This window comes from Nicotiana tomentosiformis, chromosome 2 (assembly GCF_000390325.3).
Source record: "Nicotiana tomentosiformis chromosome 2, ASM39032v3, whole genome shotgun sequence".
Taxonomy (NCBI): Eukaryota; Viridiplantae; Streptophyta; class Magnoliopsida; order Solanales; family Solanaceae; genus Nicotiana; species Nicotiana tomentosiformis.
This window is the reverse complement of record NC_090813.1, coordinates 97551802-97573574: the sequence shown is the minus strand read 5'-3', so window position 1 is coordinate 97573574 and position 21773 is coordinate 97551802. Positions and strand designations below refer to the sequence as shown.

General features: G+C 36.4%; 3 protein-coding genes across 8 annotated transcripts; 1 reads left to right on the top strand and 2 right to left on the bottom strand.

Moving 5' to 3' along the window:
• The first annotated feature begins 5924 nt into the window (after positions 1–5924).
• Positions 5925–11233, top strand: LOC104120991 (ras-related protein RABB1b). The gene is made up of 6 exons (XM_009632874.4): positions 5925–6153; positions 6260–6399; positions 9734–9816; positions 10277–10481; positions 10575–10643; positions 10906–11233. Exons 1-6 carry the CDS (start codon positions 6108–6110, stop codon positions 10996–10998), a joined length of 636 nt encoding a protein of 211 aa, XP_009631169.1. The 5' UTR covers positions 5925–6107; the 3' UTR covers positions 10999–11233.
• A 1691-nt stretch (positions 11234–12924) lies between these two features.
• On the bottom strand, positions 12925–14744 carry LOC104120992 (E3 ubiquitin-protein ligase ATL31-like). 2 transcript variants are annotated; one of them, XM_070195875.1, is made up of 2 exons: positions 13662–14744; positions 12925–13625 (listed from the first exon to the last, which is right to left on the bottom strand). In XM_070195875.1, exons 1-2 carry the CDS (start codon positions 14611–14613, stop codon positions 13354–13356), a joined length of 1224 nt encoding a protein of 407 aa, XP_070051976.1. In that variant the 5' UTR covers positions 14614–14744; the 3' UTR covers positions 12925–13353. The 2 variants fall into 2 exon arrangements, with proteins under 2 accessions (XP_070051976.1, XP_009631170.1); XM_009632875.4 differs by having other exon boundaries at positions 12925–14741.
• Positions 14745–16234: 1490 nt separating this feature from the next.
• On the bottom strand, positions 16235–20505 carry LOC104120993 (pre-rRNA-processing protein ESF2-like). 5 transcript variants are annotated; one of them, XM_009632876.4, is made up of 9 exons: positions 20369–20473; positions 18798–18847; positions 18427–18692; positions 18245–18308; positions 18029–18096; positions 17602–17691; positions 17382–17512; positions 16611–16763; positions 16235–16478 (listed from the first exon to the last, which is right to left on the bottom strand). In XM_009632876.4, exons 3-9 carry the CDS (start codon positions 18671–18673, stop codon positions 16461–16463), a joined length of 771 nt encoding a protein of 256 aa, XP_009631171.1. In that variant the 5' UTR covers positions 18674–18692; positions 18798–18847; positions 20369–20473; the 3' UTR covers positions 16235–16460. The 5 variants fall into 5 exon arrangements, with proteins under 5 accessions (XP_009631171.1, XP_009631173.1, XP_033508647.1 ...); XM_009632878.4 differs by having other exon boundaries at positions 18798–18874; positions 20369–20446; XM_033652756.2 differs by having other exon boundaries at positions 18798–18902; positions 20369–20445.
• Between the last annotated feature and the right edge of the window lie 1268 nt (positions 20506–21773).

Genomic DNA, 21773 nt, shown 5'->3' with positions numbered 1-21773 from the left:
AAGATTAACATATCAAAAACATTTAGATTTTTATAAAGTTAGACAAATTATAGTACTGATAAGTGATAAGTGTATTTAGATATAACTACTTGGAAATTATAACTAAAAGTGATTTTATATCATTGCAGAAGGCTATGAATAAAAGAGCAGGAGAAAAAAGAAGGATAATAAAATAAATTTTTAAAAGGAGAAAGTTAAAAAAGGAAAAGGACTAGGAAAATAAATAGATATCTAAAATACATTTCAATTGGCTAATACCACGATTTGCAATGCCACTTATTCTTCTTTTGTTGTTTTTTTTTTTTTTTTTTGCTATTTATTTTTAATTTCCTCTCATCTTAATCATGTTCTTTTGATTTGAAATGAAGAAATTTAAGAAAATCTAAATTTTACTGTCTAATGGAAAAAAATCAAAGAAAATCAGATACGATAGGCATGTATGAGTAGGGGTGGGGATAAAATCCGAAAAAATGAATTCCGAATTGAACCGAATATTTGGTATTTCGGTATTGGTTTTTTCGATATTTCGGTACGGTATTCGGTATTGAGTTTTTGATATTTTGGTATACCGAAATACTGAAATACCGAAATATTTTAAGTCCAAGCTCATCTCTATTTCTATTTTCCAGCCCAATAAATCTAAGCCCAATATCCCAAGCCCCCTAATTCCCCGTGTAAACTTGAATTCTGCTGCTCGTTAGATGCTGGCCTGCTGCTCGTTAGAAATTTAAAATGATTTCCTTTTAATGAATTCTGTTGTTGGCCTGTTGTTGCAAACTTGCAATTGCAATTGTACTGATTGCTCATGTTTCCTTATCAAAAATTTTGGCCTCCATCGATTTGGTTCTGTACCCGAAATAGCTTCTGAATAGTTATAACATTCAAACGCATCAACGGTCTCTGCAACTGCCAAAGCAAATCGCACAGGATTCGTATATCCAAGAAGATTCCCATCAACTACGTTTGCAAACCTTTGCGGTCGATTGATCACTATCTTCTCTCTGCCTGTTGCACTGCTATATGGTTATTGCGTAGGTGCATTAATATTATCATCTTGATCAATATTTTGCACCTCCTCTACTTCATCTCCTTTAGAACTACTGCGCTGAGCTAGTGCCTAGTGGAGAATCAATTTCTAGCTCTATGCGGTCACTGACATCACGATTTGTTTCTCCTATTGCCTTCTTCCTCTGGCTGTCCAGTGAGGCAGATTCATTGAATGTTACATCCCTACAAATAATTAGCCCTTGAGCCTTTTGATCTGTGCACCATAACGTATAACCTTTCACTCCAGTTGCATACCCTAGAAATATGTACTTCTTTGCCTTCGGCTCAGGTTTCCTTCTTTAGGTTCTTACGATGTGGTGAGTCTCTATAGGTGTTTCGTGGAAATTCTCTTGGGTTTTGACGACCTGCGTGACTTAGTTGAGTTAGAGGGATTCGGTTCTGATATCTTGGTTATGTGTCAATGGATTCCAAAGAGTTCTTAATGGTTTATACCATGGTTCGAGGTGTATATTTCCTACCGTCGTGAGGAGTAGGTTGCGTATTATGATTTTCTCCAAGATGGGATCAAACAGAAGGTTTCTGTCTGATCGGGTATGTGTTCTGCTGGTGACTCAGAGTTGATTATGATATCCTCTTACATTCCATATGATGGTATGATAGATGCGGTGGATTGTGCAACCAAATATTCTTAAATTTGAATAATCAGCAGGCAAACCGGACTATACCTCAAAAGGTGTTTTGAACTCAATAGTTGTGGATGGAGATTTGTTGACCAAATAACAAGTTGTATTAATTGCTCCAGCCCAAAAATCCTTACTAACACATGAGTGTGAAAGCATGCTCTGTGTCCTATCACAAAGCGTTCTGTTCATACGTTCTGCAATACCATTTTATTGTGGTGTTCCGACACAAGTGCGGTGTCTTACTATGCCCTCTCTGCTGCAGAAATTATCGAACTCAGAATTGCAAAATTCCAACCCATTGTCAGTTCGAAAACGCTTAAATTTTCTTTCCGTCTTCCTCTCAACCATCATTTTCCATTTAACAAATTTTAGAAATGCCTCATCTTTTGTTTTCAGAAAATACACCCACACCATCCTTGAGTAATCATCAATCAAAGTCATAAAATACCTAGCACCACTCTTGGAGGGAACTCTGTTTGGACCCCACAAGTCTGAATGTATATAATCTAACTTGTTTCTGGTCTTGTGCTCGGCCTTCTTGCTGAACTTTACCCTTGTCTGTTTACCAAATACACAATGCTCACAAAAATTCAAAACTTGATTTTTGTACCTATTCAACAAATTCTGCTTACTTAACAAAGAAAATTCCTTATCACTCATATGACCAAGTCGCAAGTGTCATAATTGAGACTGATTCAGATCACCTTTTCCACTGGTAGTGGATTATCAATTGATAACGAACATTCTCAATTTGATGTTACCAATCCCCTCTACTGGTAGTGGATTATCATCTCCCGTGTAAACAGTTCCACTCATTTGCTTGTAAGTTACAAACCAATTCTTGTGTGGACACGTGTGGAAAGTAGCACCAGAATCAGGAACCCAAGAATTCTGCCCATGACTAGAACTCACAGCACAGACCTCCCCTACATAGTCACTATCATAAAAATTATTGCCAGTGTCAACAATATTTGCCGAATTATCTATTTTCTGCTTCCCTCTTTTCTCCTTCAGCTTAGGACAATCTCTCTTGTAGTGACCTTGCTCCCCGCACTCATAACAGTTTTGATTCCTTGCTCTAGACTTTAATTTGGCGGTTGACTTTTTCCTGTTAAAGTCCTTTTGTTATGTTCTTCCTCTAATCACAAGACCCTCGCCCTTAATTTTGCTGCCTGGAAAGTTCTTTTCATCTCTTTAGATTTTAGTGCATTACTAACATCTTTTAGTAAAATGTTGTCTTTTTCATATAGCAGCGTATCAGCAAAAGTATCATAAGACGGTAGTAAAGAACATAACACAATCAAGGCCTGATCCTCACTCTCAATTTTGATATCTACGTTCTTCAGGTCCATTATAATTAAATTAAACTCATCAAGGTGAGTTTTAATAGGTGTACCTTTGTTCATACGGAGATTGTATAACCTCTTTTTCAAGTAGAGGCGATTTGTTAGCGATTTCTTAGAATACAGATCTTCCAGCTTCTTCCATGATGTTGCTGCAGAAGTTTCTTCAGCAATTTTCCGAAGAATGCTGTCTGTAACGCTCATGAAGATCGCACTCAAAGCCCTCTCCTTCAGGTCTTCCTTCTTTGTCTTTGTCATCTCTTCAGGAAAATCCTTATCAATTGCCTTCCATAACCCTTGTAACACCAGGGACGATTTCATCCTATTCTTCCATAGACTGAAACTAGAACCCCCGTCAAATTTCTCTACTGCGTACTTTGTTGAAGATGATGAAGGCATCTTAACCCTAAATTATATTTAGAATGGAAAAAGGGTCAAAATTGTCCTCGAGCTATCGAAAATAGCTCAAATATACCCTCTGTTTGTTTTTGGTACCAAATTTGTCCTCGCCGTCTAAAAATTGGACCATTATTGTCTTAAAAACTAACGGCTGCCACATCAGCTTTTGGACATATTTATATATTACGAAAAAAGGGTCAAGATTGCCCTCGAATTATCGAAAATAGCTCAACTATATCCTCTGTTTGTGTTTGGTACCAAATATGTCCTTGACGTCTAAAAATTGGACCATTACTGCCCTAAAAACTAACGGTCGTCACATGAGCTCATGTGAACAACAAAAGTCTATCTCTAACAGACGGTCCTCCATCTTGACAAAAGCCCCAACAAATAAAATTTCTTTCTCCATTTTCATTCGTTGACTCATCTAAGTGTTGCTCCTTCCAAATAATTAAAGCTACACCAATCTTATTATGAGAAATTTAGTTGGGCTATTCTTAAGATTCACAAATCTGTAAAAAGTTTCAATATACTATACAAGAAATAAAATACCAACTTTTATCACTTAAAATCAGAAATCTTATCACAAAAATAATAAGGAACAACAAAAGCTGCATATTGCAGTACTCTCATGGCTAGCTATCCAAGCTCATAGCTTAAAAAGGTCACAAATTAGTTGCAGAGATATATCCTTTTAAAAATAACTCTCATAAAAAACTCGAAAACCATTCAAATGAGACCATCCTCTAAAATACTATACCCTTCCACTTCCAGCCTTCATCAACAGAAAAGAAAAGAAGACCGACTGCAAATAAGACCTAGACCCAAAACCTCATAAAAAGATACACTTTTTAGACACCACCTAATCTTTCCCCTCCTCACTGGCCTAGCTAGCAGGCCACCTGAAGTGCTTTACTGCGCCTTCACGGGAAATGCAGCAAACCCTCGCAAAAAATGGGTTCTTGCGGGTGGAGAAGGTTTTTTTTTTGGTCATGTTGTACTGCCATGTCAACATGATTATAATATTTAAATAGGTCCAAAAGCTGATGTAGCAGCCGTTAGATTTTAGGGCAAGGATATATTTGGTACCAAACACAAACGGAGGATATAATTGAGCTATTTTCGATAGTTCGAGGGCAATTTTGACCCTTTTTCCGTAATATTTAAGTATGTCCAAGAGCTGATGTGGCAGCCGTTAGTTTTTAGGGCAATAATGGTCCAATTTTTAGACGGCGAGGATAAATTTGGTACCAAAAACAAACGGAGGGTATATTTGAGTTATTTTCGATAGTTCGAGGATAATTTTGACCCTTTTCCGTATTTAGAAACTCGAACCTTGCTCTGATACCAATTGTTGCGGAAGATCATGGGTTAACTAGCACACAATCACACACAAAGTAAATAGAGAAGAAAAATCAACATAAGGATTTAACGAGGTTCGGCTAAGCCTAATCTCGGGACAGAAGCAGAGAGAGTTTTTCACTATGAATGAGAAGAAAAGCACAATACAATCTGTAGAATCCCCAACTACAACCCTTATATATAGATCCCAAATAGGCCCAAACCTATAAGAGAAAGGTTTCCCAATTTGACAAGGACTATAGGTTTTCATTTCCCAAATCTATTAGGACAATGAGTTTTCCTAAACCTATAGGGATTATGAATTTCCTAAAAATACAAGGAAATAATTCAAGCGACAAAATAACATTATCATTATGGACAGAATTTTTTAAGTTATGGATGATGAGAATTGAGAAAGGAACTTTATTTACATAAAAGAAAATGCAGCAGTGCCTTATGGTGGAGAAAGTGTCGCTTCTTCTTCAATTGCTTGGTTCCACATATTTCACACACAATACTCATATGTGAAATGCTTTATACAGCCTGCTAGCTTAGCACAGCGTATCCACTGTCCACTCTCCATTTACATCATCTATTTACGTTTGTAAAAGATTTTCTTTTAAAAGACACGATTCCGTTAATGTATCAAATCGAACCGTGCCAAACTAAAATAAGAAATATCAAACTGTACCGAATTACTTTGGTACGGTATTTAGTATACACAATTGATAAATCGAATAACAAAATACTGAACCGAAGTACCGAATGTCCACCTCATGTATGAGACTAATAAAGTGCGCTTACACGGACACACGTGGAAGTGAAAACTTTTCATATGAATTCCTTTACTTTTCATATGAATTCCTTTTCTTTTCATATCTTACGAAAATTAGATTATGGAAAATCTTGTACATCTAACCTTCAACTCTAATAAAAATATTTGTTTCTTTTATTTTGATTAAATTTATAAAAAGATAAGTTATCAATTCAGAGGCACTTTTCACAATATTCACCAGTTTCGTATAATAGAGAGGTAACTGTAATTTCGAGCCTTTTACCTTATGGACAAAAAAGTGTAGAGCGGCATGCGTGTGTGTGTTGGTTTTTATTTATTTTTTTTTTGCGGGTGGGGTGGGGTTTTGGGGGGGGGGGGGGTGTTTCTGAAAACAGATGCCTTGCTTAAATACGTCTCCTCCAGAAATCTCAAAACAAAATCTGGACGTCACCCCTTAAATTACTTTAGTGTTATCTATTTCCCCTTTCTCTATATTTCTACTGTATAATTTCTCCGGCGAGATAACTCAGTTCCGGAGATAATCATCTTCATCGGAAAATGTCTTACGACTATCTTTTCAAGTACATAATCATCGGAGATACAGGTTTAAAGTCTATTTGATCACTTCAATTTTCTCTCTAGTTTACTCTGATTTTTGGTCTAATTTTAAAACCCTAATTTACCGTACGGATTACTATATTTTTTTACAGGAGTGGGGAAATCGTGTTTGCTGCTGCAATTCACGGACAAGAGGTTTCAACCAGTACATGATCTCACTATTGGAGTCGAGTTTGGGGCTCGTATGGTCACCATTGACAGCCGGCCAATTAAACTCCAAATTTGGGACACTGTAATATACTTTTCCCCTTAATTGTTCTGAATATTTGGTCTCTGTATAAGTATATGGTAAGCGGTCTCGGGTATCACATAGTGGAAATTTAGAATTAACGGTCTTCTTTCCATCAATTTCATACGTCATTAAATAAATTAACTCTTAAGCAAAGTGGCCTCAGAATATCAATTACACAGAACAAAAGTCTCTAACTTAGTGCTGCTCTGATTAATAATATATCTTACCTATAAAAAAAAGAAGAGAAAAGAAATCTTTGTCCCATATCTAACTTATAATTCCATTACATGTTTCGAGGACAAAAAGTGGATCCTCGGGTTCAAATCCTATCAGAGGCAAAAAACACTATGTGATTTCTTTTCATTTGCCTAGTCTTGGTGAACGGAGTTACCCGGTACATGTGGTGGAATAGTTAAGGTCGTGCAAGGTGACGCGGATACCACCATCATAAAAATAAAAATAAAAAGGAAGTGGATCCTTCTTCTTCTTCTTCTTCACTTCCATGCATGATCAAAATAGATTCTAATTGTCTTAGTGGGTTAATGATTTTAATTTATATTAATATTCTATTGGAATTAAATAAAGACCCCCTTCCATGCCTTTTAAATTATATTAAGCTCAAAATTATTTACTTGGTGTTTAGTTGAGTGCATTCATAGGAATGAAACAAGAAACTTATAACTGCTTCTTTATTTGTCAAAAACAAAATAAAACTGTAACTGCTACAGAAAAATGTTAACAAGGTCAATCCAATTTTACGGTTTTCATATGACTAAAACAAATGATGAAATACGTAAACAATAAGAAAGAATATCATAACGAACGAACACAAGAATAAAACATGGTTCTACAAACTCGTTGCTCCGATAAGAAATATCTGAGTAAACAACCTTTTGATGTTGTTCGAATTCAGTTAATATTCAATTTTTAGGCTATCTTTCTTTCACTATGAGAGAAACTTATTACAATGATTTCCCATTTGGATGTATGGTCCGAAACTATACCATCCAATACCCACCCAACCAAGTTGGCAAGTTCCCTAGTGCACCCTCGCTCAACCAACAAAGAACTATTATGTATCTTTCCATTCCATATAGTTCTCCTCTGCAATCACCACAGAGCGGATTGCTCCCAGTTTTCTACCGTTGCCTCAAAGTATATAAACAGTGTATAGGAAAAATTATATAGTTGTGCAAACTGAACTAGGTGACAGTCGTTTTGAGTCCACTGACAATAGTAAGAATGGTCAACAAACTTACTGCCCATGTCTCTTGGCCCCTACTCTGATTAAAATTTTGACATCAATTCACTCCGTTTTCACTCCCAGTCAAACTTGTTAAAAACAGCACCATCAATGACACTTTAATGCCACAATATTAAAGACAAGAGTTTGAACTATCATAGATATGGAAGAAATGGAATGCTGAGTGCTAGGTGATGGTGCATGATTCGCGTCCAATAAGTGCCGCACGACTGGCAATCTCTGCACACAACGTTTCTAGTGACACTCTCTTCATCATTTAGCCTGGAGATGATGCTGGTCCGAACAGTTTAAGGCTGAATGGCTAATCTGGAGTTGAGCATGTCATTTTAAAAAAATTAGAGTTGAGTTTGTAGCTTCCTAAGTTTTATTTATGTTCATCAATGAAACGTAGTTATAGATCATCCTACTCAGAGTTAATTATTTTTCATTCATTTAGTCTAAACTTTAGTATCTAATCCTCGTACTGCATAACTTTAGGGGGAAGGGCTAGGTAAAGTTCTCAGGTCGTTTAGTCCTTTTTCATTATGAGTAGGAAGACATGTTTTGAGATGCTCATTTGTTAGTGACTTAGTTTTTATTTCACATGTCCATAGTGTTTTTTTATAAGGACATGTCTATAGTGTATTTTGATAAGGACATGTGGATAGTGTTCCACACACTCTATAGGCGATAACAACTTAGAAGACATACACTAATTCATGATCTTAAGTATGTTACACAATCAGATCAAGGAGGGACACTCCATCTGCGAATATAGGGTTGAGGTTTGAGTTACCCAGGGACAAGGTAGAAAAGAGACACTGGTACTCCTGGGTTGGAAGTATTTTCTTGGGGGGGGGGAATTTAGTTTTACCATGTCAAATATGTGTGCATTTGCATGTGTTTGTGACAGAGACGATCAAATTTAAGTATGATGCTACACTTTTCGTGTCTAACCTACGGGGTTCATTGTTCAAACAATTGATTGATATAGGCTGATGTCAAACTAACTTGTTATCTCTATGTTAAGGACAACCTTATTGATACTTTAACTTTTGTCCCATTTCACTTTTTGATGGTCAGTTGGACCAACTTTTGGACTTAAATGGACATAAGTTAATCTGCTTTTTGAAATAAAATTTGGATTTAAAGAAACTAGTATTATAAGGTGTTCCTGCTCTAAAACGCTGTCATATTTTTTTTTTTTGGTAATTAAACCCCGTCATATTTACATTAAACTTTTGGTCACCTATTGTTTCTTCTGACTCTTGAATAACGAAAGATACGGAGAAAAGTTATGCACAGAAGGTACATATGACATGTTATACTTGACGTATTAACAGTGTTGATAAAGGCGCACTTAAGCCCTGAAGCGGTGGCTCAAAACATATTGAGCGCTTCGCTTCGCTTTGTGGGCGCTTCAGTGTTGCATCAAGGCTCTAAGGCATACTTTTCCTTGCCAACGAGTGTAATCCTGAAAAGGCGACACTAAATAATTGATATTTCACTTTATCGTAATTTTTTTCAATTTATTTGTCCATATATTTGTTATTCATGCTTATAATTATTGGTGGTTGGCCTGGTGGCAATTGACTTGAGCCTTGGGGTTTGCTCCCTTTCAAGGTCTCAAGTTCGAAACCCACTGGGTGCAAACAATTTCTGAGGGCTATCGGACTGGGTAAAACCTGAATTAACCGTGGTGCACTTGCGGGAAACTCCTTGCCGAGGGCCTGTGCACCCCCGGGATTAGTCTGGCTCAAAGAGACTCGGACACCCGGTGCAAATCAAAAAAAAAATTATTGGTCTTAGACTACATATACATATTTTTACTCTTTCTCTAGTTGCGCCTTTTTTCATTAAAGCCCACGCTTTATTTGCGCTTGAAGCCCCAACGGATCTTGGAGCTTTTTTGCGCTTTTCGCCTTTGATAGCACTGCGTATTAATACATCGATAATTGTGGAAAACTGTGTGTCTTTTTCATTTAAAATTCATTTCTTCATCATTGAGCATTATATTTAGGGATATAATCTGGTACTTCAGTTACAGTGATCTGAAACTCTCTTTCCCTCCATGCGTCTTTCTTTCTCTAGGCTGGGCAGGAATCTTTCAGATCCATCACCAGGTCATATTACAGAGGAGCTGCTGGCGCACTTCTGGTTTATGACATCACCAGGTAAGCGACACATTCTTTGAAAAATCTAGTCATTATCTTTGGACATGAAAACCATGATAGCAAAAGTGTATCAATTCCACGAAGTGTGTGTTATTGGTGTATTATGTGCACATTTGGCAGATTGTAATAAGAGAAGTATGTTTGAGATTTCTCATACTCAATATTGGATTGTTGGAGTACAATTAACAAGTTGGATAAATTGGACTATAATAACTGGACAGGGAGATTTTCCATCAAATTAAAAATGATGTATTCTAATCAAATAATGAGGTTTATTGATAATATGGTTAAGTCAATGTGATGATTAAGAGCACTCAATTTATCAGTTCCTTTATGATCACATTTACGCATCTTGCCGAATGATTGTCTCCAATGGTTCTAGTATTTCCTTCTGATATTCATTTCTAGTATGATTTTTCATTAGCATTTTGTTAAAGCTAGCAGTCGTTCTGTTGTCTAGGAGAGAGACTTTTAATCATCTAGCCAGCTGGCTTGAAGATGCTAGGCAGCACGCAAATCCAAATATGACCATAATGCTAGTAGGTAATAAGAGTGATCTGTCACACCGTAGAGCTGTCAGTAAAGAGGAGGGAGAACAATTTGCAAAAGAAAATGGGCTTTTGTTTCTTGAGGCATCCGCTAGAACAGCTCAGAATGTTGAGGAGGTAATGCATCTTAGCCAGAGCCTATGTCATCTCTTATCTACAAGCTCAAATTCCATTGAAGCTTGTTTATAAACTAATGCAATGAATTGCCAGGCCTTTATACAGACTGCTGCTAAGATTCTTCAAAAGATCCAAGAAGGTGTTTTTGATGTCTCCAACGAGGTAATTAATTTCCCGCAGAAATGTATGACAACGCATTTTCATCGTTACTGATTGTACTGCTTTCATGGGCATCTCTTTTAGAATCTGTGCGAGTATTAAAATAGGATAAGACTATTAAAATAGGATAAAATCTTTTGTTTGCACTTTGCAAGCTTGGATATTGCCAGCTAAAATTGGGTAAAATTGTCGTTGAGTTGATTTGGTAGGCATGAACTTTATCATTGGTGCATTGTCTAACATATCTCACTTCGTACTCTTGCAGTCATCTGGAATCAAGGTTGGGTATGGACGTACCCAAGGTCCAGCTGGTCCACGGGATGGAGCAGTTGCTCAAAGAGGTGGATGCTGCGGCTAGTGTAAGATAGGTCTAAGTTGTAATGATACTGATAAACTTGCTTTTGTCCTCACTCAACTAAGTGATCACAAGACTTGTACAGCTCAAATTCAGTTCCTCATCTGTATGACTCAATTTACTCGTATTATTCAGAGTAAATAGGTTCTTGAGGAGCGTGTTGAATTCCAGGACATGTGGTGTTTGTGTTATACTGTTACATACAAAGTTTATCTAGTAAATGGATTGAGTTCAGCTCCTTTGGTTTTGAGTAGAGCATCTCGTCATCCCCTCCAACCAGGATCCAATCTCCATTTCACATTTGCTTTTCCTTAAGAATAAGTTCTCATCTACGAATTTATTATTTGTAGTGCTTAAATTAATGTTACCAAACACCAGGAGCTCAAATACAGGATCTAACAATCTTGCTGTTTATCAGTTGTGAGAGGAGACATACTCTTCCTCCGAGCCTTTAAAACTGGTGGTTACAGTCTTGCAGAGCTTGGTTAACTTGAGAAGGGTTGATTTCCAATCACAAAATCAAGTTGAGAGAAAAAGAAAAGAGAAGATAATATAACTATACAAACTCTAGTGCAGATTTTACTGTAGAATTATGAATGCTTCGGTACTTATTTAATTTTAATTCTCAATGTGTTTTTATAGACAAGAGTGGGTTGCTCTAGTGGTGAGCACCCTCCACTTTCAATTAGGGGTGCCAAAATAGTTAAAAGAACACAGTTAATCACCCATATTATCCACTAAAAAATGGGTTGGATAATGAACTTTTTAAAAACAGGTCAAATATGGATAAGAACCATATTATCCATTTAGAAAATGGATAACCAATGGATAACTAATGGGTTTAACTTTTACATTTGTAAAGCCTCGAATTGGGGGTTCTTCAAGTTTGGGAGATTAGGAATTCTCCTAAAAGTGTTCATATTCAAGAAGTCATGGATAGTATGGTTATCCATATTATCCGTCGGTTAACCCGTTTTTTATCCGTATTATATATGTGTCGGGTCGGATAATTTATCCGTTTTTCATTACCCGTTTTCGACCCGAACCATATCCAACCCGACCCGCCCGTTTGCCACTCCTACTTCCAACCAAGAGGTTGTGAGTTCGAGTCACCGCAAGAGCAAGGTGGAGAGTTCTGGAGGGAGGGAGTCGAGGGCCTATCGGAGGTAAGGTCTGCGCATATACTACTTTCCCAATACCCCACTAGTAGAATTATACTGGGTTGTCATTGTTGTAATGTGGTTTTATACAAGCTTAAATGCAGGACCAAATGGTTTACTTCTCAAGGTACCTTTAGATAGAAGTCGCGTGTACTTACATTATTAGGACCTAATGACTTGATATTATTATGAGTGGTACTTATTTAATTTTATTTATTATTTAATGATTTTTTCGTGCTAACAAGCCTTTAAAAAATAGGTATTAAAGTGGCAGGACCGTCACCCCTTTCGTCCGGTAATAATTATCAACGTACTGTGTAAATAACTAAGAAATTAAAGGTAATAGAGTCATAAACTCAAAATAACTAATAAGAAACACTTTTGAGTTGCCGTCATGACTCATGCCCTTAGCATCTTTTGCTGCATTCTTCGTTCTTTTATTTCTTTATTGTAAATCAAAAGGGTATTTTTGAAACTACAAAGTGGTTTGGGAGTACAAACTAAGAGCAATGGATTTAACTTCATCCTTGTGTTATTTCAAGGCTGCAGAATTCTTCTTCCATGTCTAAACTTTGTATTTTTAAAAAGCACATGTACATGACCTTTGGGATAGGTGACGCTACTGTTTAGAAGATAAAGGATAGCGAACCCAGTTGCCAAATATTTTAGGAACCAGTTGCCTAACCTTGTACTATCACCCTATCTAGTCTGACCTTACCATTTGCAGACAATGAGAAAATCAAAATCAGCACCATCTTGACCAAGGAAATAAAATAAGTATCAACAAGTCTATTTCCTTTCAGATTTTCTATTCTCAAAACTGCATCGGAGAATGAAATCAAAACATAATTACATCAAGAAGGTGTCTTAATAACTAAAAACACCTACTATATAAACACACTTGAGCCGCCTCTAACCCTGAAAAACCCCTTAAGTTGAACATTATTTGCTTATAAAATAATAAGTTAATCAATATTTCAATGAATTTCTAGAAAGCAATATTCTTGAATTTCAACTTTTGGCATTATACTGTGCAATAAAGTCTATGCCAGAAGTTTCCAAGTTGGGGTGCCAAACTAGCATTGACCACTCTTTCTCCTCATTTACCAGCGCACAAGAAGATTGCCCTTTCCGCCTCGCTATTGAAGTCAAGCATTAAACAGGTGCCGATTTTAGGATCTAATTTAAACCGGGTTCATCACCGGGCCGGAGGCCGAGCCAAGTCATCTGTCAGCAAACCGGGTTCATCACCTTTTGGCTCTAAGCATTTGAACGACGGCATTTTGATTGCCATTTTCACACTGCGTGATGTGGAGCCCTCTTCAATATCAAGCCTTACTTTTGGTGACTTAATCGATGGACCTCTAGTAAAGAACGGTGGTGCAATCTTGAAAACCCACCGGTCCGACTTTGCTTCTTGGTCGAACCGGTCAATTCTCCTGAATGACCTCGCACCAATATTGCTTCCCTCTCCGGTTCCGGCTCTGTACCCTGTTCTACTGCTACCATATCTTGGTATAGTGACTGCACAACTTTTTGTCCGGTTCAGTAGTGCCCGGCTCATTACCTCTTTTCTAACATTCTCCGGTAATCTGAGAGTGTACCGGTCCAAATTCTCCCCCGGTACTACTAACGAGTGGCCGGTCGAATGTGACCTGAACTCGTTAAACATCCTTGGCCTCTTTATAGAAAAAGACCTCAGCGGCCGGTTCGGCACGTTGAAACTTAAAGTTCGATTAGCTTTCGGTTTTACAGTAGAGGTCTCCTCTTGCTGTAGCATACAATTTTCACCACTCTCTACTTGTATTGAAACCTCGTTATTTTGCTGCAAATTCTCTGTCCCTTGTTGTTCTTGGACTTGATCAGAGTTTAGTACCTCAGGGGCTTGAACCGGCAGTTCATCAGGTTGAGGAGTACTAAGGTCAGCTCGACAAACCGGGCAAGTGACATGAGACTTGAGCCAAGCATCGATACATTCAGGGTGGAAAACGTGATCACACTTAGGGATCAAACGCAGCGTTTCGTTATCTTCAAACTCGTTCAAACATACAGCACATTCCAAAGCTCCCTTCCCAATATGATGATCCTTTACTTCGGCGTAGGTAAAAGTGGGGAAAGTCTCTATGACCAAATTATCGAGTCCAAGTGCGGCAGCAGCAGCACTACGGCGGCGCATGGAAAGTGTTTGACGGATGGTGTTACCGTTAGCGGCGCTGCGATTGCGGATGTAAATTGAAATAAATGCAATGAAAAACAGGGCAGCTATGAGAACCACTATAATAACGGCCATTGCTGGGCTGACAGTTGGGTACCGGAACCGATTGTCCGGTCCAGAAGAAGAATCTGATGGCTGCGCCGCCGCATTTGGAATCATTGGACATGATAATACGAACAGGAGGATCAGGTGACTAATATTGGGAAGAGAGACGAGCCCATCTTGACTTTTAAAGCTAAACATGGCTCATATAATGCAATTCAATGTAGAATTTCGTTCCCTCTGTTTTTTAGTCGGGTGGAGAAGGCGATGTAATGAACCAAAGGGAGTTAATTATTTTGGGTTTATATATAAATTGAAACAGAGAGATGGAAAAAAGTCAGTTGTATTATTTGAAAGGAAAAGAAAGTTTGACTTTTACGGAAGGAATTACAAGGCAGCTTCTATTCGGTTGATCTTAATTAAATTAAATAAACTATAGGTAGAAGAGAAGACTGGCTGCTGAGAATTGAGATGTTCTAGAACTTAGACACTTTTGGTCATAATGGGTGGCTTCCACGTGGGCATAGAGAATTTTAATAAGGTTAGTAAAGTAGTTTATTTTTTAATTTCATTGTTTGGATGAAATATATTTGCTTTAAAAAATGACTTAACATTAGGGGCGAGGTTCTATTCGATAGTTTACTTTTAGAAAAATGTTGTACCAAACTAATTTTTGATTATTCATGGGGTATAATGAAAAAATAATCTTTTCCCTATATTTTTCGTTAATTTTTAATTTACTCTATGTTTAACATTGTCCACATTAATTATGAGATATTAGTTTTTTTACATGTGTCACACATGTATTCCATGCTATAACTATAACTATAACTATAACTTTCTTAAAATTATATAATAATAATCTTAAAATAAGTATGCGATGAGTTATACAAAATTACATAGGAAAATCAAATATTCAACTTAACAGTTTGATATTTAAAAACATATAGTTTCAATTTGAATATGAGGAATATCAACATGTCTTCATTAGGATGGCTAATAGATCATCATCGATTTCATAGTATATGCCTACAAAAAAGTAGTAGTTACAAGATACTTAATAGTTACTAACATAAAAAAAAATCAATTTTTATGTATAAATTATAGTTGCATGTAATTCCAACTTATGAGTCCTTTAACACAAGAATATTAGTTGATTGTATATATACAAGTGAAACAAAAATGTATCACTCTGCTATTACTTACAATTAGAATAACGTCAAAATATAAAACTGTATGAGTGGACCAATAATGCAGAGAAAATTAGGAGATTTATAAGTAGAAAAAGAAATTTTAGCATTCTTCGCAATCAAAAAAGAGAATGACACAAGGCATCAAATTAGGTAAAGTCAAAGTCCCAGGGGCAACATTTTGCTATAGAATTACGAAGAATATGATGGCTGATCTTTACACAAATAGCCAGCCATAATCATTGTTTATTTTTTTTAGCCATATATATAGATTATACATTGATTATACACATATAATACATAAATTATGCATATATTATACCTCCACCGGCTATTTTTAGTTTAAGTATTTGGATGGACGATTATTTGGGTTAAATCTTCTAATACTTTTGTAAATTTTGACAGCATTGTTCATTTCTCAGCCAAGTGAATAATCTACTACGTCTTGATTATGAGCATGCACCACTACTGAAAGATTCCAAACGGCTGCTATATAATACCATGAATAAGAACAATAGTTGTTGACCAGGTAAAAGAAAAGCATAGATGAACCAAATACTTCTCTCTCAGACAACACATCGAATCAGTTGTTACTATTTAGAGCTAACTGCAATAATTCATACACCAAATGATCCATGAGAAATACAATAATTGATTTTAATTAGATGAGTGGTTCTACATATATAAACAACAAATATTAACCGCACATAAAGACAAAATCTTGTTCAAGGTTCAACTATGCTTCCAACATCTAATAACAGCCTAGGTGACATTCTTAGAAAACCTGGAAGATTAATGTGCCCCCGAAAAAATTAACGAGCGAAACTTTCTGAATCTATTTGCACGCAAACGCTCTAATCATTGACCACCAAATACCTGTAAAAGGTGAAGAGCAAATTCCATCAAAAGATAAGCAAGTTTTCAGCAAGAGGTGATTCGGGTTTTTTGGGGGGGCTTAAGGTACCAAGAGGTGATCGGGGTGGGTAGAAAGGTGGGAAGGGGACTTACTCCGGCCAAAATGTCCTTAGACAGCCTTCGCTTGATTTTCCCAGCTTCATCTGCCACAGGTTTTTTCTGTGGAAATTGCCGTATCACCTTTGGCTCAAACTGTTCACTTGGGAGATTAGAAATTTCCCCAGATTCTTGTTGGACCTTTTGCCTCTGAAAAGATGCACAGTTGAAAGTATAGGATCATATTACTCAACCATGAAAGACAGATAGCATAAGGTACATAAAACCCTATGCTAAAACAGAGCACAAGCCTATAAGTAAATTACTGAATACTATTCGGAGCGTGGAGAAGATGGTAACAGTTGCTTCTCCATTCCCTCTCTTTTTCGCCCACTAATACATATCCTTATTATCTTTTGTTTTGACAAAAGAAACTTCTAAAGACCTATTGATATCTTAGCAATCTACACTATAAGCTGTTGATGAAAAACTTACAGAACAAAAGGACCGAAAAAGGTTTAGAAAAATGGACCTACAGCGTGATTGCCTCAAGTTCTAGCAACTATTTAAAGCTATGTTGCACGGACTCTCCAAAATGATGCCGCACCGGTGTCGGATCCTCCAAAATAACACTATTTTTGGAAGATCCGACACACACCCGCCAACATTTTCGGAGAGTTCGAGCAACATAGATTTAAAGTTAAACATACAATGAAAACATTAAGAATGAAACTCAAGAGGAAGGCAGACTGAGATGATAAATACGAAATTCAATCAAGGGAGTTCAAAAACCCACTCCAAATGAATTCATTAAAATGACTCACTGACCTTCTTTATTCGTTCTTCAATAGAACTTAAAGCACGGGATTTATCAACTTGTGTAAGGTAGAAATCACGCTCCCTTGTAGCAGCAGAAAGCTCCAAAGCTAGTTTCTGCTCGTGAACTGCATGCCTTTTTGCTGCAAAAAAATTTGAAACACATCAGCTAAGTTGTGAAAAGAGATTAAAGGATGCAGCATTACCAAATAAATTAAAAAGAACATCATACCAATTTCATCAGTAATATCATCCCATTTGATTTTAGACAAGTACTTGATATTCCAAATGTCATAATAGAATGCTGATCTCTTCCTTCCACCTATAGGAGCAGAAAATTTGGCGGTAAAGAAAATAACATTTTATGGCCACTGAAAATACAAGAAAAGCAGAAGTTAAAAGCTGATCTGAAGAACATAAACAAGGATATTGTTAAGACACAAATGGAAAAAGCAGCAAATCCACATTAGCTTAATTGTAATAGAAGGCAATCTTTTGCCCAACGTATGATTAATTGGTGTTTCCACTCAGAAATGTGTAAAAAACAAGCACACGTAACAAGTCACTACTCGGAAAGAAATAATGCCAAACTTCCTCCAACATTCATGATGTTACCCTATGGACCAAAAGAAAAGAATCAAGATATCGCGTTATCGTACCTATTTGTTGACCATTTAACATATTTGCAACCCTCTTGGCAACACTCTTTTTCATAAATTCAACCCACCTACATATATAGATGATAGTTTAATGACTTTCGGTAACAAATGTCATAATCTTGCAGATGCAAGATGCAGTATTCATCATTTTAATGAAGGATAAAAATAAGAGATAAGCTGATATCTTCATCAAAGAAACCTCAATATGAAGCATACCCTTCTGAAAATGCTTGCCCTCGGAATCCACCTGCCCGTTTCCGATTCATTTGAGAAGCAGCAGCTGGAAGCAAGGTAAATTAATACGGACAACTAAGCAGAGGGAAGGGGGAAACTGCTGCATAATGAAGCATTTAACCAATAATGAAGATATTAGAGCATAAACAAGGAACTCAACCAACCTTCAGGTACAAGATAAATCCTCTGAATTTCTCCAAACTGAGAAAGAACCTGACGAAGTTTCACGTGGTCCATACGAGGCGGTACTCTACGCACGTGACAAACTCCACGCTTTTCACCCTTCACAGCTTCTTTAAGTGACTTTTTCTTCTTTTTAACTTTTCGTACTTCTGTTTTAGCTTCATCTTCCCTCTGATCGTCTTCACATGCTGGACTTGTTTTTTCAACCTCCAATTCTTCTTCGCCCATTTACTGACAAATTACACCACTGTAGGGGGAAAATAGTGTTTGAATAACAGATAAAATTCTGCTACATTTTGGAATTAGTCGACAAAGCTACAAGTATAATTTTCAATGTATTTAAGAGGCATACCAGCAGGTTAGTAGATTACCCCACCACCACCACCACCACCTTAAGGACAGCTACAAGAGATTGACAACCACATTCATCTAGTAATATTAGAATTCAGCAAATACTCTGTAGCTCAGAAGAACAAAATAAACAGATTTAAAAAATAATAGGAATGTTACTCCACTAATATCTAACTATTTATGTACCTAAAAAAAAGACAATATCCATCGTAAGTATTTTTAGGTTATCTATTGATGCTAGGGGCGAGCATTCGGTCAGTTTGGCTCAGTTTTGAAATGTTCAGAACTGAGCCGGTTTTTCGGTTTGGTAAAAATTAAAAACGAAACCAAACTGAAATTAACTCATTTCAGTTTGGTTCTATGAAATTCGGTTCAGTTTACTTTGGTGCGGTTTCTCGGGTTTGAACTTCTTGATTTGGCATTTTTTCTGACCAAAAAATTGGCTACCATCATCGATGCATAGAGAGAAAAATGAGTCAGATATTAAGCTTTAGCTAATTTTGCAAACATAAACAAAGTCTAAGAGCACCCAAATGAGCTGGACAATGAAGTTCCAAAATGGAGACAAGTAAAATGACCCAAACAAAGAAACGGCCCTTGTGATCTTTCTAGTAAAAGAAACTAAAGCCAGATAAGATTTTTTTTTAAAAATGAGTCAGATGAGACTTTTACAGAAACATGTATATTGTTAGACCAGCAATTATTACCTCTTCTGTGGCTGCAATGTGATTGGGTGAATGGATGATATAGTTCAGGATTTGTAACTTATAAATGTGATAGATAGAAATCAAAGAGAAAGCAAGTAAGGGTTCTTTTAATTTTCATGGTAGTGAAATATCTATGGTTTTCCTGAAGACTCCACTCGGCAACACAATTTGAAAAGCCCAAAATCGAAATCCAGACCGTCAGCAACTCAGCAGCAAATGGTGGAAGACAGCCTAGCCTTGTTATTATGGATTTTGGTACTTTTGATTCTGTAGGCTGAGTAGTGACTATGACCAACGGGCTAAGGATAATTGGATTAACATTTAATTGGGTTATGAATGTGCTAAAGCTAAGGTTCATTGTGTAAATTCTTAATTTCAGTTGTCGGTTAACCCAAAATTTCTGATTCCCCAAACTGAAAACGAACTGATCGTTTAAAAAAATTAAAATATCAACACGAGAACAAAAAAAAAAACGAAAATTTGAGTTCGATTGAGTTCTCTGTTTTCACCGAATTATGCCGATCCCGAACTGAAGCTATTCTACAATAGGTCTATGTCGAGAAGCTATATTTAGTTCAACCGAAAATCGAGACATCTTGGGATTTCAATCTTAATTTCAGAAATAATAGAGAACACGCAAATTGAAAAAAAAAAAAAAAAAAGAGCAGACTAACTGATTGAACTCGCAACCAATAATTAAAGCCTGCTTACAGCGAAAAGGTATATTGGAAAAGACCTAGATGGAAAAACCGAAACTGTACAGCAAAAGAGCTGTGGTGAAGAAGCTTGTAGTGAGCTGTGCTTTTTTTACACAAAAAGCATTAAAATCAGGAAAGATAGAAAGATTAAGACGACGGGAACGTACAAGAAGATTCCGCCGATGAAGAAGAGCAACTTTCGCCGCCGGAGAGGAAGATGAAGGAGGCGCAACTTCTGGGATGACACTCAAGACTGGCGGGATGAGAAGTTTCTGGAATATCATGGGCCAATCCCTTATATTTCACCTGAAAGACTAGCAGTAATTTGGGCTTGTGAGTTTTAAATCAGGAACAAAACTTAAGTGTAAGAGGCCCAATATTAAATCCCTATTTCTTGGGATCTTTACACAAATAGCCGGTTATATTAATTGTTTACTTTTTCTAACTATAAACATAGATTATATATTGAATATACATAATTATACATATATAATAGATAAATTATGCATATATTATATTTTCATCGGCTATATTTAATTTAAGTGATTGGGTGAGCGACTATTTGGGTTAATTCTTCCTATTTTTCTTCTAACTTCTCAAAAGGAAAAGTAATGGGAATACTCATGTGGCAAAAGATAATTACCCAAAAATACTTATTTGAAAAGGTTACAACAATTCATATATATTTAGGTATGTACGTTGTATACTTTCCCATTCATATGTTGTATGCATCACCAATATTTAACAGTAAGAATCAACTATTCAACTATTATATATTCGTCTTTCGGAGTAAACAATTCACATTATTATATATAACGTACAAAACTATGTTGTGTAATTTTTTAATAGACGAATTTGTAAATGGGTAGAGGCGTATAATTTTTTTATCCTACCCGGATAATCCTGTAAAAATCTCCCGATCAACATATAAGCTCGATTATACGCTTCCCTTAGTAATATACTAACAAGCAACTAAATTGACAAAAGAAACACGATATTTGGTATTTGAATTTAAGAGTCGTGTATTCTCTTTTAAAGGGAAAAGAAAATGTCACATTAACAAATCTCTATTTAGTGAGCACAAGAATGAAGTTTCGGGATAGTTAGAAACAAAAGGGGAAAAACAGTGAAGAATACCGCTTAAATCCAAGCATAGTAATTTTTGCAGATTTAGACTTTGCAACTCAGACTTCTGTACAGGAACTCGAACATTTGAAACTTCTCTTTAATTTATCCTTTTATTGGGAACGTACATAGAAATAGATTTTATGTTGCAACATGAACCTTTAAGGACTTGGAGAAAAGTTAATTGAATTTAATGTAATCATTTTAAGAAGTAACTTTTGATAGATGTCAATGAGATTAACAGTTCTGCAAATCAATTAAGAACAAAAACCATTTATCCTCTTAATATAAATACTCTTGTAGTACTTATTTACGAATCTTATGTGAAATTAGACGTATAATAAAAGAAACTAATTCCTAAGACATTGGCACTACACAGACCACGTCCCACATCCCACAGCTTGGTGTTTATACATTCTCTAAGCATTACGTAGTCAAGAAAAAGTA